The sequence below is a fragment of the Quercus suber genome, unplaced genomic scaffold (assembly GCF_002906115.3).
Source record: "Quercus suber isolate HL8 unplaced genomic scaffold, Cork oak 2.0 scaffold_410, whole genome shotgun sequence".
Lineage (NCBI taxonomy): Eukaryota > Viridiplantae > Streptophyta > Magnoliopsida > Fagales > Fagaceae > Quercus > Quercus suber.
In genome coordinates, this window is record NW_027069861.1 from 122,502 (window position 1) to 147,440 (window position 24,939).

Sequence of the window (24,939 nt, forward strand, 5' to 3'; positions counted from 1 at the left end):
TCTTTTTAGTGATTTATTTATGTTGGTGTTTGAATTGTTTTCTCTTCACATTTGTTTGTATTGCCTTTTTATTTTTATTTTAATGAATGTATTTTCTATGTTCAAAATAAAAATCACTATGCATGTGGTTTAATTGGATAGAAGAGAGAAGCGTCTCAAATTAAAATAAATGAAAAATTATGACACTAAACCCAAACAAAAAAACTCTCAAAGCCGTGTAATGAACACGCACTCCGCATATGCAATGAGACTCTTTATTTATTTATTTTGAGTTTAATATAATTTTTCAATTTTTTTAGAGAGTTTCAACTTATGGCATCCACTATTGATGATAGCTCTTTATCGTCAGACCAAGACACCAATTAGTGTTTGGTGTAGGCGGGAATTGAACTCAAAATCTCTTATTCAACCATCAGAGACTTTACCAGTTAAGCTAATTGGAACTCACATGTAATTTTTTAATTTGAATTTATCTATTGTTAGTGTGGTTACACATGAATGAATTTTTAAGAAACTAAAATTTAGGAAATTTTTTTGAGTAAACAGCTAGGTTTAATGTGTGGTAGTTTTTAGGGAAAAAAAAAGTATCAAATGTGCTTGAGATATATTTAAATAGAGAGTGTCCTCTTCTCCCTTCTTCCTGTGTGTGTGTGTTAAAATACTTAGTATTCTCAAAAGAAAAAAATAGTGGGTTAATCCCACATTGAAAAATGAGTATGAGTTATAAAATTTTAAAACCTGTGTTGTATATTCAAGAATTAAGCCCTTCTGGACATATACCACTGTAAGTTTTTTTTTAAAAACCTTCTCCCCTCTCCCTGTGTGTGTGTGTGTTAAAATACTTAGGGTATGTTTGTTAACTGTTTTTTTCCCTTATTTTCTATTCTTAAGAATAGTTTTCTATTTTCTTACCCAAAAAACTTGTTTGGTAACTAAAAACAAGCTAAAATCAAAAATAGTTCTCAATTCTCAAAATACAAAGGAAATAGAAAACATGCATTTACCTGTTTTCAATTTCAAGCTCTTTAAAAACATGGAGAAAACAGCTTGAAACCCACAATTAATGAATTAGCGCCTCAGTTTGAACCCCACTAGAGGCAAAACAAGGAATTTTAGCATTTTTTTTTCCCTGTCTCAAACAGGGACTAGTTATTTTTACACACCACTCTGTGTAACTAAGCACTCTGAAAGAAGAGGACCATCTTTGCTCATTGGTGACTTTAATAGGTTACAAGGGCCTCAATTTACTTTTGGTGGCATAAATTAGGTAAATTGAGGTGCGATTTGTTTGCTTTTTGGCACCAAGAATTTGCTATTGATATATGTTTGCCTTGCTAAAAGCTCACGTTGTTGCATATGTTTTATCTAATGTGGCAGTAGCTTTTGGAAGTGGCGGCCTTAAAGTTTAATGTGTGGGTTCGCCAATTCTACGTGCTAATGGGAGAATCACTTGTTTTGAGATTTGCTAATAGATTTTTTATTTAGACAAGCGTTTAATATATTCTCAAAGAACAATAGAAAAGAGGTACTCTAGTAATTTAAATATTGGTCTGATCATGGTGTATGTTATAACTTAATAAATTAGTGAGTACATTGTCTCTGGACCAACTCAAATGAACCCATATAGTAATCTCGTTGGAAGTGACTTAAACCCATCAATACCAAAACTTCGGATTTTCCTTCATCTCCCATTTATTTATTTTTTCTCCAGTGCCTATGTTATAGTAGATGCCAAAAATACTAAAATGTGAACTTCTTTTGTATGGTGTTTTTCCTTTTCAACGAAACAAACAGGTTTTTTACTTTGAAAAGAAAGTTATTTTTTGATTTTATTCTGAAGAACAAGTTTTGGAAAACAAAAAAATAAAAACAATTACCAAACATAATTTTAATATTCTCAAAAGACAGTGTCCTAATTTTTAGGAAAAAAGTTTCTTTAGTATTTTTTTTAAAATTTTTTTGTATTATAATTTTAATCCCATTTTTTATTTTATAAGAATAAAGATTATTTAATTAAATTAGATATATTTTTGATATTTTATCAAACAATAACTAACTTTTTGCATCGCCTTGATACATTGAGACCCCCGTAAATAGAGAAATGATGTTATTTGTGAAGAGTTAAGCGACAGGAAATGACGAGACTAACCTCGTATGTCGACCACAGTGCATTCCTAGGGTTTCCACATAAAAGCCGATAATCATCTTTAAATACACAACAGGAGGCGCTGTTGTTGTTGTTGCAGCACAATAGGTACCGAGCCCAAACAAGAAGAAGAAGTCGTTCTCATCCTCTGCAACCGACCATGGGTAATCCTCAAATCTCAATCTATCTCTCTCTCTCTCTCTCTCTCTCTCTCTGGTGATGTTGATGATGGAAAGTTTTTTTGTGTTGTGTTTTGATATATGTTGATAGGTATCTCACGTGACTCTATGCACAAGAGGCGTGCCACTGGAGGCAAGAAGAAGGCCTGGAGGAAGAAGAGAAAGTATGTATATTACTATTACTATTACTAACCCATTTTTCTCTTTCTTTTTTTTCTTTTTTTTTTTCCCTTCTCATAGATCTTTTCAATTACTCTCAAAACACCCTCTAATTAATATCTCTTTCTTTTTGGTTATATGTTTTTTTTTTCCTGGTGCTTATTAGCTATGTGGAACTTTTGATTCTTTGCTTCTTCTTTTTTTTTTTTTGGTGTCCAATCTTTGTGATATTCTAACACAATACCCAAAATTTCAATAAAAGAATATATGGGAAGATCCAATTATTGTTTTGCCATCGAGACATTCCTAACAGTGTCTAATGTGTAATGTCACCTAAATTAGTGTTTCTCGTCTCCCTCAAAAATTAGAATGTTACTAGTAAGCATCAAAAATACTGAACGCTGAATTTCAGTACTAATGAGATGTTTGAGTTGGCTTTTCTACTTTTGTAACTTGAAGTTAACTTGTTCCTTTTATGTCACTCTTTCTTGCAATGCTGATTACTTTTTTATTTTTTATTTTTTAATTTGTTTGTTCAGGTATGAGCTTGGTCGTCAGCCTGCAAATACTAAGCTCTCAAGCAACAAGACTGTAAGGCGGATCCGCGTAAGAGGAGGCAATGTCAAATGGAGAGCCCTCAGACTGGATACTGGAAACTACTCATGGGGTAGTGAAGCTGTCACACGCAAAACACGTATCCTGGATGTTGTTTATAATGCTTCGAACAATGAGCTTGTCAGAACACAAACTCTAGTGAAGAGCGCTATTGTTCAGGTTGATGCTGCCCCATTCAAGCAGTGGTACCTTCAGCATTATGGAGTTGACATTGGTAGGAAGAAGAAGACAGCTGCTAAGAAGGAAACCCCAGAGGTACTATTAAGTGCTTTCTATGAAATCGTTTGCTTTCATTTAGATCGATTATCAGTTGGTATAAAGCTATCTGTGTTTATAAACATGTGACAGCACAAAGTGAAATATTCATTTGAAATATTCATTATAGTAGTTCTGGTTTAGTAATTTGTGGTGTATATTATTCAGTCAAATACTCTTCTCTGACTGTTTTTGTTTTTGTTTTTTTTTTTTTTTTAATAATTAGCAAATTTGCTATTAGAAAATGCTAGTACATTGAGAGCATGTCCCTTGTTATCTGTTTGTAAGTCGCTTCCAAGGAACTCAAGCTAATAGAACCAATAGGATAAGAGGCTTTTCAGCTTTTCCAAAAGTTTCAGTGTCTGACCCTCTCCTACTGTTATAGAAAGTGGTATGTTAATGGTGTAAGCCAATAAAGTTTTTTTTTTTTTTTTTTTTTTTATGCTTTTGAGTGTTGCACAGGGCTTTCTCAACTATGAGACATAGGGTAATAACCTTCTGTTGGTGATGATGTGATTTAATTCTGTGATGGTAGCTCAAAGGTGGAGATTTGACCATTCTGGTTCCACCTTGACTGATAATTCCTTTTATTAGATTAATGTTTACTTATGAAAAAAAAAGTACATTTTATGTGATAACACTTTCTTTATTTCCAGTATTAATGTAATAATGAAGAAAATATAACATGCTAAGTTCCTTTTTGGGAGGTGGGAAGGAGGTGAGTTTGGCTGATTATGGCGGGCGTGGTTTAATGCTCTGGTGTTTATTCTAAGCTAGGGATCAATACGGCTTTCGTGATTGTAATTTTCTATGAATCATAAGTTTTTAGTTTTGCCTATCAAATAAAAAGTTACGGTATTTATATTCTCTTTTGCACATTTGACTAGCCATGCTCTCTTTACTAGCAATTGTTTGGTGGGGGCTTGAGATTTAAAAAAAAAAAAAAAAAATTGATGTAATTACGAGTATCGTGGGATGAGCTTGTCTCATTTACCTGATCTGTCTCACAATATTGAATCTCTTTTGGAGGAATCTCCTCTAACCCACTACTTGGCAATTTATAAGGAATAAGAATATCCACATTATTATTTAAGCAAGTCATGTGACTCATTAAAAAGGTAATGTGATTAAGGCTGTGTTTGTTTTGGTGGTAAATGATTTCAGGAAATCATTTACCACCTGACCCCCTTGTTTGGAAGACAAGGAAAATAAAATTTTCCAGAAAATATGTTTCTGTTGACTGAAATTTACTCCTTTGACCCGGAAATGATTTGAAGTGAAAATTTTCACTTCAAACCATTTCCGGGTCACGCACAAAAGAGAGAGAGCCAGAGAAAAAGAAAGAAGAGACCACGACCATCCGAGGAAGAAGAGACCACGACCATCCGAGGAAGAAGAGACCAGAGCTCCACGCCGAGACCACGTCGAGAAAGAAGAGACCACGCCGAGAAACCCAAAGCTCACCTCGCCGAGAAACACCATTCCACCACTCAACGATGCGTCCGATCCACATCCAGACCGAGAAACCCAGAGCTCACCTCGCTGAGGAAACATCGTTCCACCACTCAACCGTGCCTCCGATCCACATCCCAATCCGATCGCCACGCAAAGAGAGAGCCCAGATCACCACGAACCCATCGTCGATCGCCACCCCAGTCGATCGTCGATTGTCGATCACCAGTGCGACTCGCGAACCCATGACTCGAAAACCCAGAACCCATGACTCGCGAACCCACGAGTCGTCGATCGCCGGTGCGACTTGCGAACCCAGAACCCACGATCTGACTGGATTTGATTTTTTTTCTTTGGTTTTGTTTCTGTTTTGATCGCCGGAGTTTGCTGTGATTTTGAAATTTTTTGTAATAAAATTTGATTGGATGCTGAGAAAATAGCTGAGAAAATGTGAAAAATGTGTAGGAAAATAACATTTTCAAAATAGAACCAAACACATGAAAATATTTTCCACAACAATTTTCATTATACAACTAAACACTTAAAAATATTTTCCTTTCCGGAAAATAGGCTATTTTCCAGAAAATATTTTACGGAACCAAACACAGCCTAAAAGCACAAATAAATAGTCTTTTAATTTGCCACATGGAGGGTTGGAAGAAGTTTCCTTCAAACTAGTTTAGAAGTAAACTTTTCCCAAATAGATGTGCCTATTTTTAATGAGGCTGTTTGAGATAACTTATAGGTCAAATGATATTTTTTAATAATTCCAACTGAGACATGTGGTTATTATTTATCATTCACTCTTAATCCTCTATATGTTGGTATTGAAATCTGTTGAGCACTAGCATTGGATATGCTAAATGCTAAATTGAATGTTAGGCAAAGTTAGAGGACTAGATGAGCAAAACTGAAGTTACACTTGCAGCACTGAATTGGATTTTAGGCAAGTTAGAGGGTTCAATTTGTATTTTAGCGCAAAAAATTTGCTATGGGAGATCCTTTACCATATCTTTAATTCTCTTTCATAACTGATTTAATGGTAGTACATAAGTACAATCCATGCTACTTGTATAGAATACAACCTTGCCATTTCATTGTTATGGGAGATATTCTTTTATGAGGCATGAAAGGGTGTATTCTTCTTTTTCAATATCCTCATGTATGGGGATGCAATGGAACTCTAATGATCGTTTGTTTATGTACTGGAAATTTGTGTGCTGTTCGCAGGGTTAATTTTCTCGAGCATAGTGTCACTTTTTTCCCCCCTGAATTTAGATTTATTTAATTTTATTAATAATAACAAGTTTCATCATATCAATAAGCAGGAAGGTGAAGGAAATACGGAGGAAAGGGAAAAGGAAACAAAAAAGAGTAACCATGTTGCCAGGAAGCTTGAGAAGCGTCAGCAAGGTTGTACACTTGATGCACATATCGAAGAGCAGTTTGGAGGCGGTAGGCTGTTGGCGTGCATCTCTTCTCGACCAGGACAATGTGGTAGATCTGATGGGTGAGCACAAAAGTTTTTACATTTTTTCTCTTTTGTATTCAGTTTTGTGTCGTCTTATTCTGTTTACAAACCAATTTGTTTTTTCTATCAGATACATTTTGGAAGGAAAAGAACTTGAGTTCTATATGAAGAAGATCCAAAGGAAGAAGGGGAAGGGTGCCGCTGCTTAAGTAGTTTATTAGTCATAGTTTTGGTCTATTGCAACTTGTTTTTGTTACACCTGCCTAGATTGGTCAATGTTTATCATTATTGATGGAACTCTGAAGATTTTGTGGCATGTTTAGTTGTTTCAAATTAGATGCTTTAACTAGTTTGTGATTGACAAGTCAGACTTGAGCTAAAATAGCAGGGTGCTGGCCTCTTTATCCATCATTCTCTTGTAGTAGAATTTCTTTTTATTGTTATAGCTGTGCTCTTTTCATGGTATTGCCAGTTCCTGTAATAGTTATATTGCTGTTATATTGCAACTTTTTCCCTATAGTAAAATTTAGAGCCCTGACCTCTATATCCAATTTTAATGCGTTTGTTCATCCTCTCTACATGTTGGCAACTATGGCTTAGTTCTTATTGGTTTTTACACTGAAATTATCAATTCTCTTCTTTACGCGTGAGTGGTGCCCAATATTTGTAGCATTAATCTGATTCCTTTCCATCTTGACCACAAGCATTTAAATGATTATTGTGCACCTTGTTGTCATTCTTTGTAGAATTAATAAATTAAACTTTGGGAATGGCCATATATTCTAGACGTAACATTATTTTAACTTAGGTGTGTGATTTGGAGTAGGAATTGGAGTTGAAATTGCAATTGGATTTTCAATTCCAGTTTTAAAATGTTTAGAATCGGATTGGAATTTGATTCATTTGATCCTTTTGGATGTCTCACGGTATTAGATACCATATTTGATTCAAGTGGTTCAATGCAAGTATTGCATTTGCTTTATGTGATTTAATGTAAATAGTAGATATTGACAATATGCTTTGACAATAATTTCAACTTGCTCTGCATGATAAGTTGTTCCAAGCGTGACTCTAAAGATCTGTAAATTAGATTCCCTTCTTATAGGTTTCATAGCAGAAGTGTTGTTATTGGACCAATTTGATTAAAGGGGAAGAACCTTGCTGTTGATTTCCCAAATTTAGGAGTGCAGCAAGCAGTCACCAAAAAAACATACGGCAGGGGGCAAATATTGCTTGCAAGTAACGGATTCTATATCAAATTTATAGTTCAAGATCAAGTTAAGACCATCAACTTGTGCCAGTCAAATGTTACAAAAGCCCTATCAAAGTTTGTGGAGAACCCCTGCCTTTTTTTTAGTCTATAGTGCTATTGGGGTGCTACTTTTTACTCGGGACATTCTGGTTGAAACTTGAATGTGATAATTGTCCATCTTAACAGGGGGCAAATATTAAGGTTTTTCAACTGTCTTTGAAAATGATAACATTGTTCGTATTTTACCCTTAAACAAGGGTTTCAAAAGAGAAAAAAAATGAAAGCAGAAAAGTTGAAGAAAAGAAACAAACAAGGGACACCAGGTGCTTTCTAACAAGAACAATGTTTAGGCAAAGGATAAACCAGGCTTCAACACATCCAACACAGCCTCAATCCTTATATTGTAGTGGGGACAGTGACAAACTAATAATGCTAGTAGACCATGGGAAGCATACAATAACCACTTTTATTAGAAGGATAATGCATCTCACTGGTTAATTTGGTACCACTCCACTAATCTACATTCCATAACTGTTCACTGAATCTAACACAACCTCAATTATTAAACTGTAGGTTGTTTAGAGTCTTTAGACTACAGAAAAGAGAGAGGAGGCCAGGTTGGTATCACACCTTGCTGTCAATTATCACTGGCACTGGCTCCTGCTTTCGCGGTGTATTCTGCTCATACAAGACACAAAAGCAATCACTAATGAATGACTTCAAAGACATAGCAAACTAGAGTAATAAATCCAGACAAAAGACAATGTTTATAAAGGTTGGGGTTGGTGAACTTACTTGCTCTAATTTGTTCATCTTTGCAAAGATGCTGCCATAAAACTGGGCATCCTTCTTGTTATACTCTCTCACTTTCTCCTTCAAAATCTTGTACTCCAGCTTCACATCCCTGACAACACAACCAACATCCTAATGTAAATGAATAAAACCCTGAATTAAGTGAATCGTACTGAAGATAACACAACCTTTTCCAGTTGACAAGAAAACATAGCCCTTTATTGACAAAATTAGTGAACATACCTGTTGTCCGGGTCTATCTCAAAAGCCTTTTTGATATCCTGTTCTGCCAGATCCAAATCAACAAGTTGTATGTATGCTTGTGCTCTTCTGTATAGAGCTTTAACATTCTTACTGTCAACTTCTAACGCCTACATAAATAGAAATCTCTAGATGTCAGCACTAAATCAACATATTCCACCAGTTGGAAAAGACATAATAAAACCTTCAGGCTAAATAATGGCAGACCTTTGTACACAGCTTCTCAGCCTGCTTGTAGTCTTTGAGTTTCAGCTTGCAGGCTGCATTGTTAAGATTGCAGGTAATCTTTAGTACCTTGGCCTGCTGCTTCTCCACATCACTGAAAGAGGAGTCATACTCAATAAACCTTACAGCCTGTGCAACAAAAGGAAAGGTTGTAAGCTGGTCCGTATCACTAGTAGGCAACGTCATAAGCTTAGAACAAATCACAGATGTCAAACTTTTATATGTACCTTTTCATATCTCTTTGACGCTCTTTCATATTTACCAACCTTGAACAATGCATTCCCTTCTTCCTTCTTCTTTCCAGCTGCTTCAATCTTCTCCTGTGTGCTCATATCCCAAGATTCCTTCTCCTGCAGCATTTTATTCATTATTTCATAGATTATTCTCTGAGCAACTTTTCATGACAATAAAAATTCATCTTAAGATGAGAAACACATCACACAGTTAAATGTAATACACCACACTTACCTTCTCAAATGAGAGCAGCTCAACTTCATAATATACAGTCGAATTGGAAGGGACAATAGCCATTTCTTGCTGTTTCTCAGATTGGCCAAAAGCATACTCTGGTTGAATAGTCACCAAAGCAATTTCCCCTTTCTTCATGTTTTTCACAGCTCTATCGAGTCCATCAAGAACTTCTTCTGGATACAAATCACAACCATAAGTGAAGGTTAGTTTCGTCAATATGAGAGAACAGAAAAACCCAAATTTGACTTTGGAAGATTAACTAACATCGAAGCAAATAGAAGTCACAAAATTGGGAAATAGCCGTTACCACCTTCATCTATTCGGAATTCAAATGGCTCCTTATCATGACCCTTCTTTGTAAAGATGGTCCCGTCATGTAGCTTGCCGATTAGTTTCACTTAAAGAAGACAAGAACATAAGAAAGGGTAAGCGATACAAACATATTAAGGAACTTGAAAAGCCATATGTATAAATATAATGTTTGTTTCCAGCAATAATACCTTGTACAACTGCCCCATCATTTGGACGCTCATATCCCTCTCCCTCCTTCAAGATCTTTTTCAGAACCTTCTTGTCCTTGGTTATATCAGAAACAGCCTTCCAAGAGACCAACTCAAGAGTTATCAGGAGGGTAGCATTTGGAGGCACAGCACCCACGTCATGAGAACCTGGTCGACCCATCTCCCCAAATGCATCTACAAAGCATAACAATAAATTCCCAATGAATTATCATTATCAATGACAAATTAGCAAAGATTAAGCTATATTAAGGAAATTTTAAATTTAATTATTTAACCATTACTTTGATTACATGATCCAATTATCTCAAAAGCTTAAACTGTTTAAAAAAAATAGTGAATTTAATGATTTAACCATTATTCTTACAATCAAAATAGAACATTAATATTTAGCTGGTAACAAGATCTGAAATTACATTGTGGCTTCACTGTTAAGAGGACTCTCTCCTTTCTTCATTGTTTTTACAGCTTTTGCCAAGGCAGGGCAGAAACAGCCCGCACACCAAAAGACAAAATAAATATTGAGGTCACTTGAAGAAGTTCATTTACATATGTAGGTGTACACACACACACATATGCACACAAATGTCGAAGAGGAATTGAGACAGACCATCTTTAAGAATTCCACCCCATCAGATTTCGAAATGAGTGTCCCATCTTCAAGCCAAACTTCATACTTAACTGCAGTGAACAGAATGATCAAATTGTTAGAAAATAATGAATCATATTCATTGAAGTTATATCAATCATTCAAGAAGAAGTGCCTGATCAATAATTTACCAAAAACTTCATCCAAGTCTTTTGGATTTTCCCATTTCTCCCCTTCAGTAAGTATTTTCATGAAAATTCCCCCATCCTTGCATATGTCTTTGACACTGTTCCAAGACAGCAACTCCACATCAAACTGAAGAGTGGCATTGGGTGGAATAGTTGGAGGGGATCCAGACTCGCCATAGGCCAACTCAGGAGGAATGGTGAAAACGGCTTTCTCACCCTTCTTCATGGTTTTGATACCTTCATCCCATCCTTTGATCACTTGTCCTGCAATACATAAAACTTGACCTTGAAAACTAGATCCACAACCCAACTCACAGAAACTCAAGGAGATCAGACATGAATTTTATATCCGTTACTGTAATAACTAAATGCTAAATACATCCAGTCCTAAAATTTTCATCTGTACAATATACGATAGGAGAAACGTAATTAATATTGGAGATCATTAATCCCATATCAGGGAATATAGTTTCAGATTAATCTTATATACATTTAAAAAATAAAAATAGATATTCTCATGTGCATCAAGAGGGCCTAAGTATTGCCAATAAGGGTAGGCGATATGGAGCCCAGACTTGAGTTTTTTTCTTTTATAAAAGCTTTTTTGTTTGATGTCTTTATAAAAGCTTAATTTCTTGATATGGAGATTTCACCATTTGATATGATTTTAAAGTTCTTGTTTCCCTTGTCTGTAATCTACGCAGTGAATCATAGAAAAACATAAAACCTTGCTCAAACGGCATCTAATTCAGTCTTGTAAGAGAAAGAGAAACCCATTGGCTACAAACTCAAATTAGCTGCTGTTCCTTTAAAAGCAAATAACAATGACCAAGGACAAGGTTCCATGTGACGTGATCAGTCAGGGAAACAAATTAAGCAAATGCAGAAGACGTAAAATTAAGGATAATGAAAAAATAATTACCTTGGCCAAGCTTGAACTTGAACGGGGTCCCCCTATCACGGCTTGAATCAAACTGAGTTCCATCAAGCAACGTCCCAGTATAATGAACTGCAAAACCAACACCAACCCATCAACACAAACACCTTCTCATTCTCAATCAAAAAAGAAGAGGAATGAAAGAGCACGTTACAAACAAACCTTCAACTTCGTCGCCAGTAGTAGGAGTGTCCCATCCTTCACCCTCCTTGAGAAGCTTCTTCTTTAGCCCTTTGTTACCAATCTCCTTCTCTTCACGGTCACCCACCTTGAGAACTGGATCATCCTCCATGTTCACGTCGAACTCGAAGTCTTCATCCCTAGCTTAAAGGCAATGCTAGCTTTTTCTTGGTCTTGGAGGGGGGTGAGAGTGCGAGGTGTTAGATATATAGGTTGGAAGAAAGGGAGGGATGACTCTAGAATCTAGAGAGTTCTGAAATCTATAACAGTCTGGATGGTTCCAGAAATACGAATTGTCTGTCTGTTGGATTTGGTTTGGCTTGCTACTTGCCGCTTGTAATGAACTTTTCAAACATTGGATATTTTAAGCCTCTTTAATTTCAATCTCACACTTCTACATTTTAATCTATGCACATTTTCACACATTTTTTTACCTATACATATTTTAGAAAACTACAAAAATTCCATCTCAAACGACAAAATCTTATCTCAAACTACTCTACCAAACACCCACATATGATACAAAAGAGACCAAGTTATATATGGTTTTGGGCCGCCTACTTTCCTTTTTCCTTAAGAGGTTGCCTAGTTGATAAGTAATATTTTTAGGTTTAATCATCATTCTAGTTTATAACATTTTCCTTATATGATAAAATAGTCGCTAATTTTTTAAATATGTCAATTTAATTATTAACTTTTTAGTAAGTATGTATTTAATAAATTATATGTTTATCAACATAAAATTTTAAATCCACATATTTTATAAGCCTAAATATTAACCTAAGTACATTAACCTAATATATTAGCTAAAATAACATATTTTTTAACAATGTATTTTTTTTTTCAATTTAACCTTTTTTTTTTTATTGTACCGGCCAAAACATTTGAAATATACCTGGTACAATCGATACAACTTGGTATTTTATCCATTTTAGTGGAATACCAGTAATGACCGGTACAATATATTTCCCTGATAAAACCAATAATAGTACCATATTAACTTTCTCGCTGGCAATAGCTCAGTAAGAAAACCTATTATAATCATTCTTGTTGGTATTAGGCCTATCAGTGGTTGTGTTTGTGATTATGGGAGATGAGTTGAGTTTAAAGGGATGTATTTGGTATAGGAGATGTGAGACTAAAATGTTCGTTTGGGAACATCTCTTATCTAGCTTTCTGCTATAAGTATTATAGATAAAAGTTAAAAACTAAATAAAATAAGTTGATTGATTTTTTTTTTTTTGCTGAAATTATTATAGTAAAAAAAAAAGGTAAAATGTAACCCACAATAAGCAAAAACTACTTTGCATTTTGAGAAAAGTCATTGTACGTGACCCACATTAAGTTAATTGTATTAACTTATTGGCCAAAAACATAATAGTGGGACTTGCAAAAAATAAGCTACCAACGTAACAAAAAGAGAAAATCCCTTTGTTGTGAGACCCGTGTGGGATCTGCAAATAGTAAAAAAAAAAAAAGCTAAAAATCTGCTTATAATTTAATCCTAAATGCACACTAAGTAAGGATGTTGCAGCAAGCTTCGTTAATGGTGGTGAGTTCCTATTTTTGGGTATTAAGTTCTTTTTTTTGGTTATGGGAAAAGAAAACACTTGACCAATTGCCTTTCACATTTATATCTATAATATATTATAAAAATTAGATCCCAAAACTAGTAAATGCATGCTACAATTATACTTATTCATTTTCATAGCATATTTTAGTGACTCATGACAACTTTCTATATTTAATTGGTATAATATGGACAAACAATGCCACGTGTCAAAAAATTATTCATACATGTTAATATGTTTGTCATAATACTAGACAAGTGGCATTTAATTTAATTTTTGAATGGAATAAATACACTTTTTCTAGTATGGTATTTAAGTTAACATTTTAATTTTTATTTATGGCCACTAATTCTTAATATGTCATTTGCCTATTTATTTTCTTAACAATTCCCCTTTTGAAGGCTATTTAAGTATTTTATTATAAAAAAAAATCAATTTGTTGAAAAAAAATACTTTAATTGAGTAATATGTGTAATCTAATTATCTATTGAGATTTTTTAAAAACTTATTTTGGAACCATAATATTAGGAAAACAGAATTCTGGAAGAAACTAGAAACTTTTCATTTAAAGATTTACAAAATGAAAAAGTGAAATACATAATTAACAACTCTGTTTATATACACCAAGAAACAGGGGCTACACTTCCTTCCCAAAATAACTGCTTAACCATGTGATAGCTGTAATGCACTACGGCTTCTTTCTGACACGTGATATGGCACGTGTTGCAACTAATTCTTCTTCTGTCGTTTGCTTCTCTGCTGCAATCTTCTTCTTGTCATTTAGCTTAGTTTGTCGTTTGGGCTCTGGCTCTGTTTTTCCTTCAACACTCCCCCTCAAGTCTTGAGTTACAGACTCAGTGACTTGCACTGAAGAAGATTTCTTCTCTGTCTTAGTCACAAATATATCTTTTAATCCTAATTTATTAGATAACCTTGCAAAGGAATTATAGCCTAAAGCTTTAGTAAAAATGTCAGCCACTTGTGCATTTATTGACACATGAAATGTCTTAATCATTCCCTCTAAAATCTTATCCCTTACTAGATGGCAGTCTACTTCAATGTGCTTGGTCCTCTCATGGAAGACTGGATTAGCAGTTATATAAAGTGCTGCTTGATTGTCACAAAACAACATGGCTGGCCTAGAGTGATCAACCTTTAAATCCTTGAGTAATTGCAAAATCCAAGTTATTTCACAAGCTACACTAGCCATTGCTCTATACTCAGCTTCTGCTGAGGACCTAGAAACCACTCCTTGTTTCTTTGATCTCCATGAAACCAATGAGTCACCTAGATACACAACATAGCCAGTCAAAGATCTTCTTGTATAAGGGCATCCAACCCAATCCGCATCACAAAAAGATTTAATGTGCAAATCAGTCTTGCTACGAAAGAAAATCCCTTTCCCTGGTGACCTTTTTATGTATTGTAGTACTCTATGAGCTGTTAGTAAATGAGGCTCCTTTGGTTGTGAGACAAACTGACTTAACCTATGTACATCAAAGGTGATGTCAGGTCTTGTTAAAGTTAAATACAATAACCTTTCTATTTTTCTCCTGTACTGACCCGGATCTGCAAGAGGCTTGTCTTCATATTTAGACAATCTCAAATTCTGCTCCATAGGAAACTTCACAGGCTTAAAACCAAGAAATCTAGTGTCCTTTAAAATTTCAAGGGCATATTTTCTTTGGTTTAAACTGATACCTTCTTCAATTCTTGCTACCTCAAGTCCTAAGAAGTATCTTAGTGAACCAAGGTCTTTCAAACCAAACCTGTGATCAAGAAATTTCTTCAAACAAGCAACATAATCAAGTTTATTTCTAGTGAGTAATATGTCATCCACGTAAACCAATAACACTGTAAAAGAAGTTCCTTGAGTATGAGTAAACAAAGAGTAGTCTGACTTAGATTGCATAAACCCCACTGCATAATAGTGTTTGAAAATTTTTCAAACCATTGCCTTGAAGTCTGCTTGAGACCATAAAGACTTTCGTTCAACTTACATACCGAATTCTGCTCCCCCTTGCTGTGAAAACCAGGTGGCAAACTCATATAAACATCCTCAACCAAGTCACCATGCAAGAATGCATTATTGACATCCATTTGATGGAGGAACCACCCTTTCACAGCAGCCAAAGAGAGAACAATTCTGACAGATACAAACTTTGCTACAGGAGAAAAAGTCTCTGAATAGTCTAAGCCAATCTTTTGTGTAAATCCCTTGGTAACTAAACGAGCCTTATATCTCTCAATGGTACCATCAGGAAGATATTTGATCCTATAGACCCATTTGCAACCTATAAGAGTCTTACCTGGTAGTAAATGTGTTAAAGTCCAAGTGTCATTGATCTCCAAAGCTTCAATTTCTTTGTCCATGGCAGCCCTCCATTAAGGGAATTGAACTGCCTGATGAAAAAAAGATAGGTTCTAGAGGAGTTGCAGTCATTGCTATGACAAAAGAAAGAAATCTAGGACCGAGATGAGAGTAATCCAAGCAATCTGAGATTGCATATGGCCACCCTGAACCAGGTTTAGTGCAGACAGATTTACAAGAATAGTCAAAAAGGTAGGAAGGAGGATTATGTGGTCTAGTGGATCTTCTCAAAACAAGTGGAGAAGGACTAAGGGAAGAAGAAGGAAGGGAATCAGAAGGAAGAGGATCAGATAAAGGAATGACAGAAGTGTCAATAGGAACAGGTAAGGAAACAATATTAATGGATAAAATGGGATCTGCAGAAACATCAACAAGTGCAATAGGATCCAGTGGAGTAATGAAAGTAGAATTAGGAGTAGAAGGAGTAGGACAAGTAGATATGGGAGCAATATAGTCTAAGGTGCAATGACGAAAGATAAAATCATCCAAGTAAAAAGATGAATGTTGAGATGTAGTGACCTAGGGAAAGATATATTCATAAAAAACAACATCTCTAGAAATGTACACTGAATTAGATTCAAGATCTAAAACCTTGTAACCTTTAATGCCAAAGGGATAACCTAAGAAAACACACTTCCTAGCTCTATGTGCAAATTTACTCCTATTATGAGACAATTTAGAAATAAAACACAAACATCCAAAGCATTTAAGATGAAGATAGGAAGGTGGAGAATGAAAAAGCAATTAATAAGGACTTTTATTTCCTAAAGATTTTGAGGGAATTCTATTAATCAAGTGGACTGCAGTTAAAACACAATCCCCCCAAAAACATAAAGGAACATTAGATTGGAATCTTAAAGCCCTTGCAACATTTAGAATGTGTTGATGCTTTTTCTCAACAATGGTATTCTGTTAAGGAGTGTCAACACATGCTAATTGATGCAAAATCCCATTAGAATGAAAGAAATATTTTAGGAAAAATTCAGTACCATTATCACTTCTAATAGTTTGAATCTTGCTGTTAAATTGAGTATTCACCATAATAGCAAACTGAGGCAGAAACACTTGAGTTTCTGATTTGTGCTTAAGAAGGTAAACCCATGTGCATCTACTGAAATCATCTACAATGGTCAAAAAATACTTAAAACCATTAATTGTACCAGTTGCAAAAGGACCCCAGAGATCACAATGAATCAATTCAAATGGTTTAGAAGATATATGAGTACTAGAATTGAAAGAAAGTCTCTTTTGCTTTGAAAAATGACAAACATCACAGCAAGTAGTTTTATTTGAAACTTCAGTATGTACAACTTGCTTCAACAAATCAAGTTTTGAATGAGATGGGTGACCTAATCTAATATGCCACAATTCTGAAGAAGTAAGCTGATTGCAGGCAGTAGCAAAAACAGAAGTAGTTGGTTTGGAACTTGAATCTTGCAGCAAGTACAAGCCATTATGTTCCTTACCTAGATCAATCATGCTCCATTGAGCAAGGTCCTAAATAAAACAGCAATCACTAAGAAAGATAATACAACAAGAAAGATTCTTGGTGAGTTTGCTAACTGAAATCAGGTTAAAACTAAAAGAAGGAACACATAAAACACCAGTGAGAGTGAGGGTAGAAGTGACTTGTACAATGCCTACATGTGTAACTAAAGCTTGTTACTCATTTGAAAAAAAAACACAAGTTTGGACCACATAAGTAATTTTAGTGAATAGAGTTACTGAATGCACCATATGATCAGTAGCACCAATATCAAGAATCCAAGTATCAGATTTATAGGCATGCGTATCAATAACCTGAGCAAAAAATATGGAATGAGAGAAATTGGGTGGAATCCAATAGGGATTACCTGAAAAGTTTGAAGAACAAGAAGGTGAAGGTTGTGAATGTGGAATGGAAGGTGTTTCTAAGACTGAAGCAACTTGGTGACCATTCTATGCATTCTGTGCACTAGTACTTGAACCAGAAGCTATATAAGACTTCAGAAAGCTAAGAAACTGCTCACATTGGGCCTGGGAAAGAGGGCATTGAGACAAGGAAGCCTGTGGACTAACTTGTGAATGAGAGCCCTCAAAAGTATGACCAAGAAAGGTCTGTGAAGTAGGAACCAAATCAAATTGTGCACTCCCATTATGTAAAACACCAGTAGGAGGCAAACTTGCACCCAGTGCTGAAGAAAGTCCATCCAAACCATAGGTTCCTAATGGCAAAACTGCAAAAACTTGATTTACCATAGCTTTGTTACCTCCTTTTTGCTTATAACTTGGAGGATAACCATGAAACTTATAGCATTTGTCTGCTATGTGACTAGTAAGACCACAATAAGTGCATATTGGTCTGTCCTTCTTAGAATTACCTCCTTTTCCTCTATGAGGGTGACCTTGATTGACATGAAAACCCCTGCTGTTATTAACATACATAGCAACAGCATCTGAGGACTGAACCACATTGAAATTATGACCAATGCTCCTTCATTTTTCCTCTTGTAAGATCAGAGAACACACCTTACTAAGAGAGGGAAAAGGCTCAATCAACAAATTTGACTGATCACATTGCCATAGCTGATGATGCTGAAAATCGCACCAGTGAGTTGCACAATGCTTGTACACTCAAAACGACACCTGCACAACAAAAAGGAGAAGACCTAACAGAGAGCACCAGTGTGGTGCCGGCCAAATACCCTCCGAAGGTCAAGTTAGAACTATTCTCACAACTCTAGAGTGCTAGAGAGGGGTTGATTATGCGTACCTTTTTCTTGAGGGTCTTTAGGTTTTTATAGTCGCATAGGGCCAGACTCTTTTGCTTGCGGAACAAGTCTTTTCCTTATGGGGAAGATACTCATTAATGCGTGTATATTCTAGAATTCTACTCATGTTGGGACTCCATAAACTAGGGCTAATCGTGTGTCGCAAGTATTTTCCATTTAAGGTTCCTTGGAGACCACATAATAATGGGCTGCATGCCACGTGGCCGTTCGGTCCTTACATGCCATGTCTATCCATGCCACCACCGTCCAGATAGCTCTGTCATGCATAATTTTTTCTCTTCAGTTGCCCCCTTCACCCTATGGGTCCGCGATCTCGGAGTTAAAGGACCCGTGGGGTGACGGTTCGATTTGGATCTTGAGAGACTTGTCAGTCTTTGACAGGCTGGCCTGAAATTATTTATGGCACAGGGGACTTAAATTTTGACCAAGACACTTTTAGGTGACATGGTTCGTCTATCCTCCCGTAGGTAGGAAGACTTCAAATTTTCATTAAAGCACTCGTGGGCAACTTGGTTCGTCCTTCCACCCGTAAGTAATAGGACTTAAAATTTTCACCACGGCACTTCTGGGTGACTTAGTTCGTCTTTCCACCCGTAGGTTGGAAGACTTAAAATTTTAACCAAGGCACTTGTGGGTGACTTGGTTCGTCTGTCCACCTGTAGGTTAGATGACTTAAAATTTTACAAAGGTACCCATGGGTGGCTTGGTTCATCCTTTTGAGGACTTGACACATTTTAGGAATGAGCCCATCCACGTAGTACTTAGTAACTTGTCTGTTAGTACTTAATAACCTGTAGGCGTGAACCCGTCCACTTTGGACTTGATTCGTTTTGCGGCCGTCATTGCGGGAGCTCCATCAGCGTGCCCTTCTCACTACCTTAACCACTGCCTTCCTCTTGCAGCCATCAGTGAGAGAGCTTCGTCGGTGCATCCTTCTGACTGCCTTTGCCACTGCTTTCATCCTGGGATCGTGTAAGAGCTTCGTCCTCATATCATTCCATAGCCATTGTCTTGCAGCTATCAACGGTTTTCTCTAAATCGTGACGCACTGAGTCTTTTGACTTTAGGTACTCCAACTCCGTGTGTTTGCCGGGCTTAAACTATCGCAATGTCTTTGACACCCCAAGAGTAACAGACATGTACTAGCGCTGTATGCCCCAAAAGCCACAAACATGCATGCACTAATTCCGTCATCTTTGCGTGTTATTACTTCCGTCACATGTTGAACACGTCCTAAAGTTTTGATTTTCCATGGGGAAGCATGGTGGCTTCTTTGTGGTTTTGCACTTAAATACTATATCCTGGTTAATAAATCATTGGCACACACATTACCTTTCACACTTAGTAGACAGCATGCAAAGCTACACTTGTCTTTCCCTTTACATGCGCATATGGTTATCTCAACACGTTTGCATGGTGCTTGAATGTTGATATTGAATGAATAGCTTGCTTGTGGTTTTGAATCTCCACATGCCCTTCTTTTTTTTTTTTTTGGGTGTAGAGAATAGTAGAATTAGCCAGTGTTATGATCTTCTTGCCTTGGCGTCCAACGGATCTGAGCATTGGCGGCTGTCTTCGAACAACCTTCTTGAGTCGATCAGCACTAAGTCCAGAGTGAGTCATCGTGCATTGCTCTTCATCTTAGTATCCAACGGATTGCACTTACCGCCCTCGTTCCACAACCATAGGTGTGTAGTTTTGTTCCCGCATCCGTCGTCTCCACCTCGCAGTTGTTGGTGTTCCTCTCCAAGCCGTGACATACTGAAGCCACGTGTTTCCATGTTCATTCTTTGTATTTGCAAAGTTAAAGGAGTTTGTGCTGTCCTTGAAGCTCCAAAAGCAACCGGCTTGTGTTAATCTCTTCATGTGTAATCAAGTAGATCTTCTGGCATTTGTCATCACTTGGATCACGAGCACCACCTTGTAAATTACTCGTCTGACTAGCTTGCTCCTTCGACATCACTTGGATTGTGGTGATTTTTATTTTCCTTTATTTTTTGGTCGTCCACTTTGGGTCACCTTGTCATTTTTTCTTTTGGTCGTCCACTTTGGGTCACCTCGTCATCTTTTTTTTTTTTTGTGTCCGTCCACCTTTGTTCATGGACATGCATCCATCTTCTATTTCTTTTCTTTTCTTTTCTTCTTTTTTTTTTTTTTTTTTTTTTTTTTCCACTTCTTTCCACGGACGTGCATGTCCGTCCATTTCTTTTCATGGACATGCATGGACCTCTGTCCATTTTTTTTTTTTTTTTTTGGTTAATGGACATAGGGTATCCGTCCACCTCTTTTCATGGTCGTGCATGGACCTCCGTCCATTTTTTTTTTGTTAATGGACATAGGGTATCCGTCCACCTCTTTTCATGGACGTGCATGTCCGTCCATTTCTTTTCATGGACATGCATGGACCACCGTCTTTTTTTTTTTTTTTGTTAATGGACATGGGGTGTCCGTCCACTTCTTTCCGTGGACGTGCATGTCCGTCCATTTCTTTTCATGGATGTGCATGGAGCTCCGTCCTTTTTTTTTTTTTTTTGGTTAATGGACATGGGGTGTCCGTCCACTTCTTTCCATGGACGTGCATGTCCGTCCATTTCTTTTCATGGACGTGCATGGAGCTCCGTCCTCTTTTTTCTTTTTTCTTTTCTTCTCTTTTATTTTCTCTTTATTTTTTTTTTTGGACATGGACATGGGGTGTCCGTCCACTTCTTTCCATGGACGTGCATGTCCGTCCATTTCTTTTCATGGACATGCATGGACCTCCGTCCATTTTTTGGGTTGTCATTTTTTGGTTACGGACTTGTTGAGGTGACTAAGTGTTACCTCGTCACCTTGTTGGTCGTCCACTTGGGGTCGTGAACTTGTTGAGGTGACTAAGAGTTACCTCATCACCTTGTTGGTCGTCTACTTGGGGTCGTGGACTTGTTGAGGTGACTATGTTACCTCGTCACCTTGTTGGTCGTCCACTTAAGGTCGTGGACTTCTTGAGGTAACTAAGAGTTACCTCGTCACCTTGTTGGTCGTCCACTTGGGGTCGTGGACTTGTTGAGGTGACTGTGTTACCTCATCACCTTATTGGTCGTCCACTTGGGGTCGTGGACTTCTTGAGGTGACTAAGAGTTACCTCGTCACCTTGTTGGTCGTCCACTTGGGGTCGTGGACTTGTTGAGGTGACTAAGTGTTGCCTCGTCACCTTGTTGGTCGTCCACTTGGGGTCGTGGACTTGTTGTGGTGACTAAGTGTTACCTCGTCACCTTGTTGGTCGTCCACTTGGGGTCGTGGACTTGTTGTGGTGACTAAGTGTTACCTCGTCACCATGTTGGTCGTCCACTTGGGGTCGTGGACTTGTTGAGGTGACTAAGTGTTGCCTCGTCACCTTGTTGGTCGTCCACTTGGGGTCGTCTGTTCATCTTGTGGACTTAGTTTTATATCCGTCCACCTTGTGGACTTTGAATTTTTTATCCTCCTGGGATGATCCGTCCAGCTTGTGGACTTAGTTTTATATCCGTCCACCTTGTGGACTTTGAATTTTTTATCATTTTGGGATGATCCGTCCAGCTTGTGGACTTAGTTTATATCCGTCCATTTTTTGGACTTAGTTTATCAAGTAGGAAGAACACAAGCGTGTCTGACTATTTCTTTTATTGAAAGAAAACCATGTAGAAGAAAAAGGTACCTGCCCCCTTGAGCTTAAAAAGGCACTTGTAGAAAGAATCGTTTGAAGTAAAAACTTGTGATAGCAAAACTAAATAATAGAAAAAATTGTTCGTAGTAAAAAACTAATAAAAACTTAGTAATAAACTGGAAACTAGGGGGCATCGATGCTCTTCATGTCGTCTCTACTGGTGGTATCTCCGCAGGTGCTCCGTGTTCCATGGTTGCTGCGGCTTTTGCCCGTCCAGCGCCTTGAAGTGGTAGGTTCCCTTCGATCTCCATCATAGCAATGTAGCACTCTCGTGCGGCCATCTGATTTCCTCGTAGCTCTCCCACCCCGTGCTCCGTAGAAAATTTGATCATTAGGTGGTATGTTGACATTACCACCTTCCATGAGTTAAGGGTGGGTCGTCCAATGATAGCATTGTAAGCGGATGAGCAATCGACCACAAGGAAAGTCATCTCCTTTGTGATCCGTTGAGGATAATCACCTATTGTTACCGAAAGCGTGACCGCGCCTAATGGGAACACCCTCGTACCTCCAAAGCCAATCAGCGGAGCATTTGTCGGTATTAACCGTTCTCTATCAATCCACATCTGCTGAAACACAGGGTAGTATAAGATGTCTGCTGAGCTGCCATTGTCGATTAGCACTCGGTGCATGTTGAAGTCCCCCACTTGTAAGGTGATAACAAGCGCGTCCTCATGAGGGTGGTGAAGACGTCAGGCATCCTCTTATGAGAATCCTATGATCGGGTTTTTCATCTGTGCTATTTTTGGTACGGGGCCCGTTAGCTGGACGTTATGAACCATCCTGAGGTATGTTTTTCTGGCCTTTTTGGATGACCCTATAGTTGCCGTGCCCCCTGTGATCATTCTTATATCCCCTATAGGTGGTCTGGGGCACTCATCATCTAGGCGGGGTGGCTGCTCTTGATGTTGATGATCTGTCCTTTCCTTGCTGATGAACTTCTGCAACTTTCCCTGTCTAATGAGGGCTTCAATCTGCTGTTTCAGATCATAGCAGTCAGCTGTGTCATGTCCGTGATCGCGATGGAAGCGACAGTACTTATCTCTGGACCGTTTGTTGGGATCTCCCTTCAGCTTTCCAGGGAAAGTCAATGTCCCCTCGTCCTTGATTTGCATGAGGACTTGGTCGATAGGGGCGGTCAGTGGAGTGAAGCTTGTGAATCTCCCCGTAGGGGGCTCGGAGCGCCTATCATCCCTTCGCTCTTCGGTTCTTGCCATCTTCCGCCCTCTTTCCTCTCTGGCATCTTCCTGCCTTTCTCTCTTTTTGGGCTTTTCCTCGCGAGCTAGTAAAGCGTCTTCGGCATTCATATATTTGGTGGCCTTGTAAAGCACGTCCGGCATAGTTTTCGGGTCATTTTTATATAGTGAAAATAAGAACTTACCTTTCCTCAGCCCATTCGTAAATGCTGCTACGAGTGTTTTATCGTCGGCCTCGTCGATTGAGAGTGCTTCCTTATTAAAGCGGGCTATGTAAGATCGGAGTGTTTCATCTTCTCTTTGCTTGATACTCATCAAGCATGTTGTGGACTTCTTGTATCGGTGTCATCCAATAAAGTGCGACGTGTATTGGGCGCTCAACTCTTTGAAAGTGCTGATGGAATTGGGCGTCAGCCTGCTGAACCAAATTCTTGCCGGGCCCTTCAGCGTTGTAGGGAAGGCCCTACACATGATCTCGTCCGCTACTCCTTGAAGATGCATCAGGGTCTTGAAGGTCTCTAGATGATCCAGTGAATCCTTCACCCCATAGTAATTGTCTATATGCGGCATGCGGAACTTATGGGGTAGGGGGAAGGAGTTGACAGCCGCGGTGAAAGGCGATTCGGTGCGGTTGACCAAGTCGTCAAGGTCACTAGACACTCGTCCTTTGAGCGCGTTCATCATAACCTCCATCTACTCCTTCATCGCCTGCATCTCTGCGTCAATATGTGGCGGAGTTGCATCCGTGAGGGATGGCATTTCAAATTTTGCCTCTCCAATCTGCTTGGGGCGTGGCTGCCCTCAGGTTTCTCCTGGTTTTTTCTTTCCGCACTAGTCCCTTGATCTCCTTGCTGGTCATTCAGTGCTGCGTTCTTCTGGCCTAGCTGTTCTTCCAAGTTGTGATTTTGTTTGGTGAGGCGTTCTACGGCAGCGGCGAGAGTTTGAACTTGTCACTCGAGGGCAGTCGTGTGTGGTTCCTCTTCCTGAACGTCATTGGTGGTTGCCATCGAGCGAGTGAGTACCATGCAACCCTTTTGTCTAGGAAACGTTAATATTATTTGCGAATCTCTACTGCGTTCCCCACAAACGGCGCCAACTGATGATGCCGAAAATCTCACCAGTGAGTTGCACAATGCTTGTACACTCAAAACGACACCTGCACAACAAAAAGGAGAAGACCTAACAGAGAGCACCAATGTGGTGCCAGCCAAATACCCTCCGAAGGTCAAGTTAGAACTATTCTCACAACTCTAGAGTGCTAGAGAGGGGTTGATTATGCGTACCTTTTTTCTTGAGGGTCTTTAGGTTTTTATAGTCGCATAGGGCCAGACTCTTTTGCTTGTGGAACAAGTCTTTTCCTTATGGGGAAGATACTCATTAATGCGTGTATATTCTAGAATTCTACTCATGTTGGGACTCCATAAACTAGGGCTAATCGTGTGTCGCAAGTATTTTCCATTTAAGGTTCCTTGGAGACCACATAATAATGGGCTGCATGCCACGTGGCCGTTCGGTCCGTACATGCCATGTCTATCCATGCCACCTCCGTCCAGATAACTCTGTCATGCATAATTTTTTCTCTTCAATAGCTATCATTTAGTCCCATTAGAAAACGAAACACATGCTCCTTGTGTTGAGCTTCCAATGAGAAGTCTTAG

General features: G+C 38.1%; 4 protein-coding genes across 4 annotated transcripts; 1 reads left to right on the forward strand and 3 right to left on the reverse strand.

Annotated features, from left to right (window-relative positions):
* Positions 1–2,208: 2,208 nt before the first annotated feature.
* On the forward strand, positions 2,209–6,659 carry LOC112039094 (small ribosomal subunit protein eS8). The gene is made up of 5 exons (XM_024071939.2): positions 2,209–2,310; positions 2,417–2,489; positions 3,024–3,354; positions 6,135–6,316; positions 6,408–6,659. The coding sequence occupies exons 1-5, from the start codon at positions 2,307–2,309 to the stop codon at positions 6,484–6,486; spliced, it is 669 nt and encodes a 222-aa protein (XP_023927707.1). The 5' UTR covers positions 2,209–2,306; the 3' UTR covers positions 6,487–6,659.
* A 1,049-nt stretch (positions 6,660–7,708) lies between these two features.
* Positions 7,709–15,634, reverse strand: LOC112039090 (peptidyl-prolyl cis-trans isomerase FKBP65-like). The gene is given in 16 exon segments (XM_024071933.2): positions 7,709–8,207; positions 8,325–8,433; positions 8,565–8,692; positions 8,790–8,936; positions 9,035–9,157; positions 9,276–9,451; positions 9,589–9,675; positions 9,779–9,973; positions 10,213–10,238; positions 10,240–10,297; positions 10,409–10,477; positions 10,577–10,837; positions 11,496–11,582; positions 11,673–11,830; positions 13,954–15,115; positions 15,262–15,634. Coding segments are annotated over 16 exon segments (3,213 nt in total). The 3' UTR covers positions 7,709–8,153.
* A 6,594-nt stretch (positions 15,635–22,228) lies between these two features.
* On the reverse strand, positions 22,229–22,717 carry LOC112039089 (uncharacterized). Its single transcript, XM_024071932.1, has one exon. The coding sequence runs from the start codon at positions 22,715–22,717 to the stop codon at positions 22,229–22,231; it is 489 nt and encodes a 162-aa protein (XP_023927700.1).
* Positions 22,718–22,789: 72 nt separating this feature from the next.
* LOC112039088 (uncharacterized) lies at positions 22,790–23,425 on the reverse strand. The gene has a single exon (XM_024071931.1). The coding sequence runs from the start codon at positions 23,423–23,425 to the stop codon at positions 22,790–22,792; it is 636 nt and encodes a 211-aa protein (XP_023927699.1).
* Positions 23,426–24,939: the final 1,514 nt, after the last annotated feature.

Excerpts from the sequence above, each read along its gene's own strand:
- LOC112039094 (XM_024071939.2), top strand. Across the intron at positions 2,490-3,023 it reads GCCTGGAGGAAGAAGAGAAA|GTATGAGCTTGGTCGTCAGC; the intron begins GTATGTATATTA and ends TTGTTTGTTCAG. Across the intron at positions 6,317-6,407 it reads CAATGTGGTAGATCTGATGG|ATACATTTTGGAAGGAAAAG; the intron begins GTGAGCACAAAA and ends TTTTTCTATCAG.
- LOC112039089 (XM_024071932.1), bottom strand. The coding sequence starts at position 22,717 with ATGCACCGAGTGCTAATCGACAATGGCAGCTCAGCAGACATCTTATAC.
- LOC112039088 (XM_024071931.1), bottom strand. The coding sequence starts at position 23,425 with ATGCCGGACGTGCTTTACAAGGCCACCAAATATATGAATGCCGAAGAC.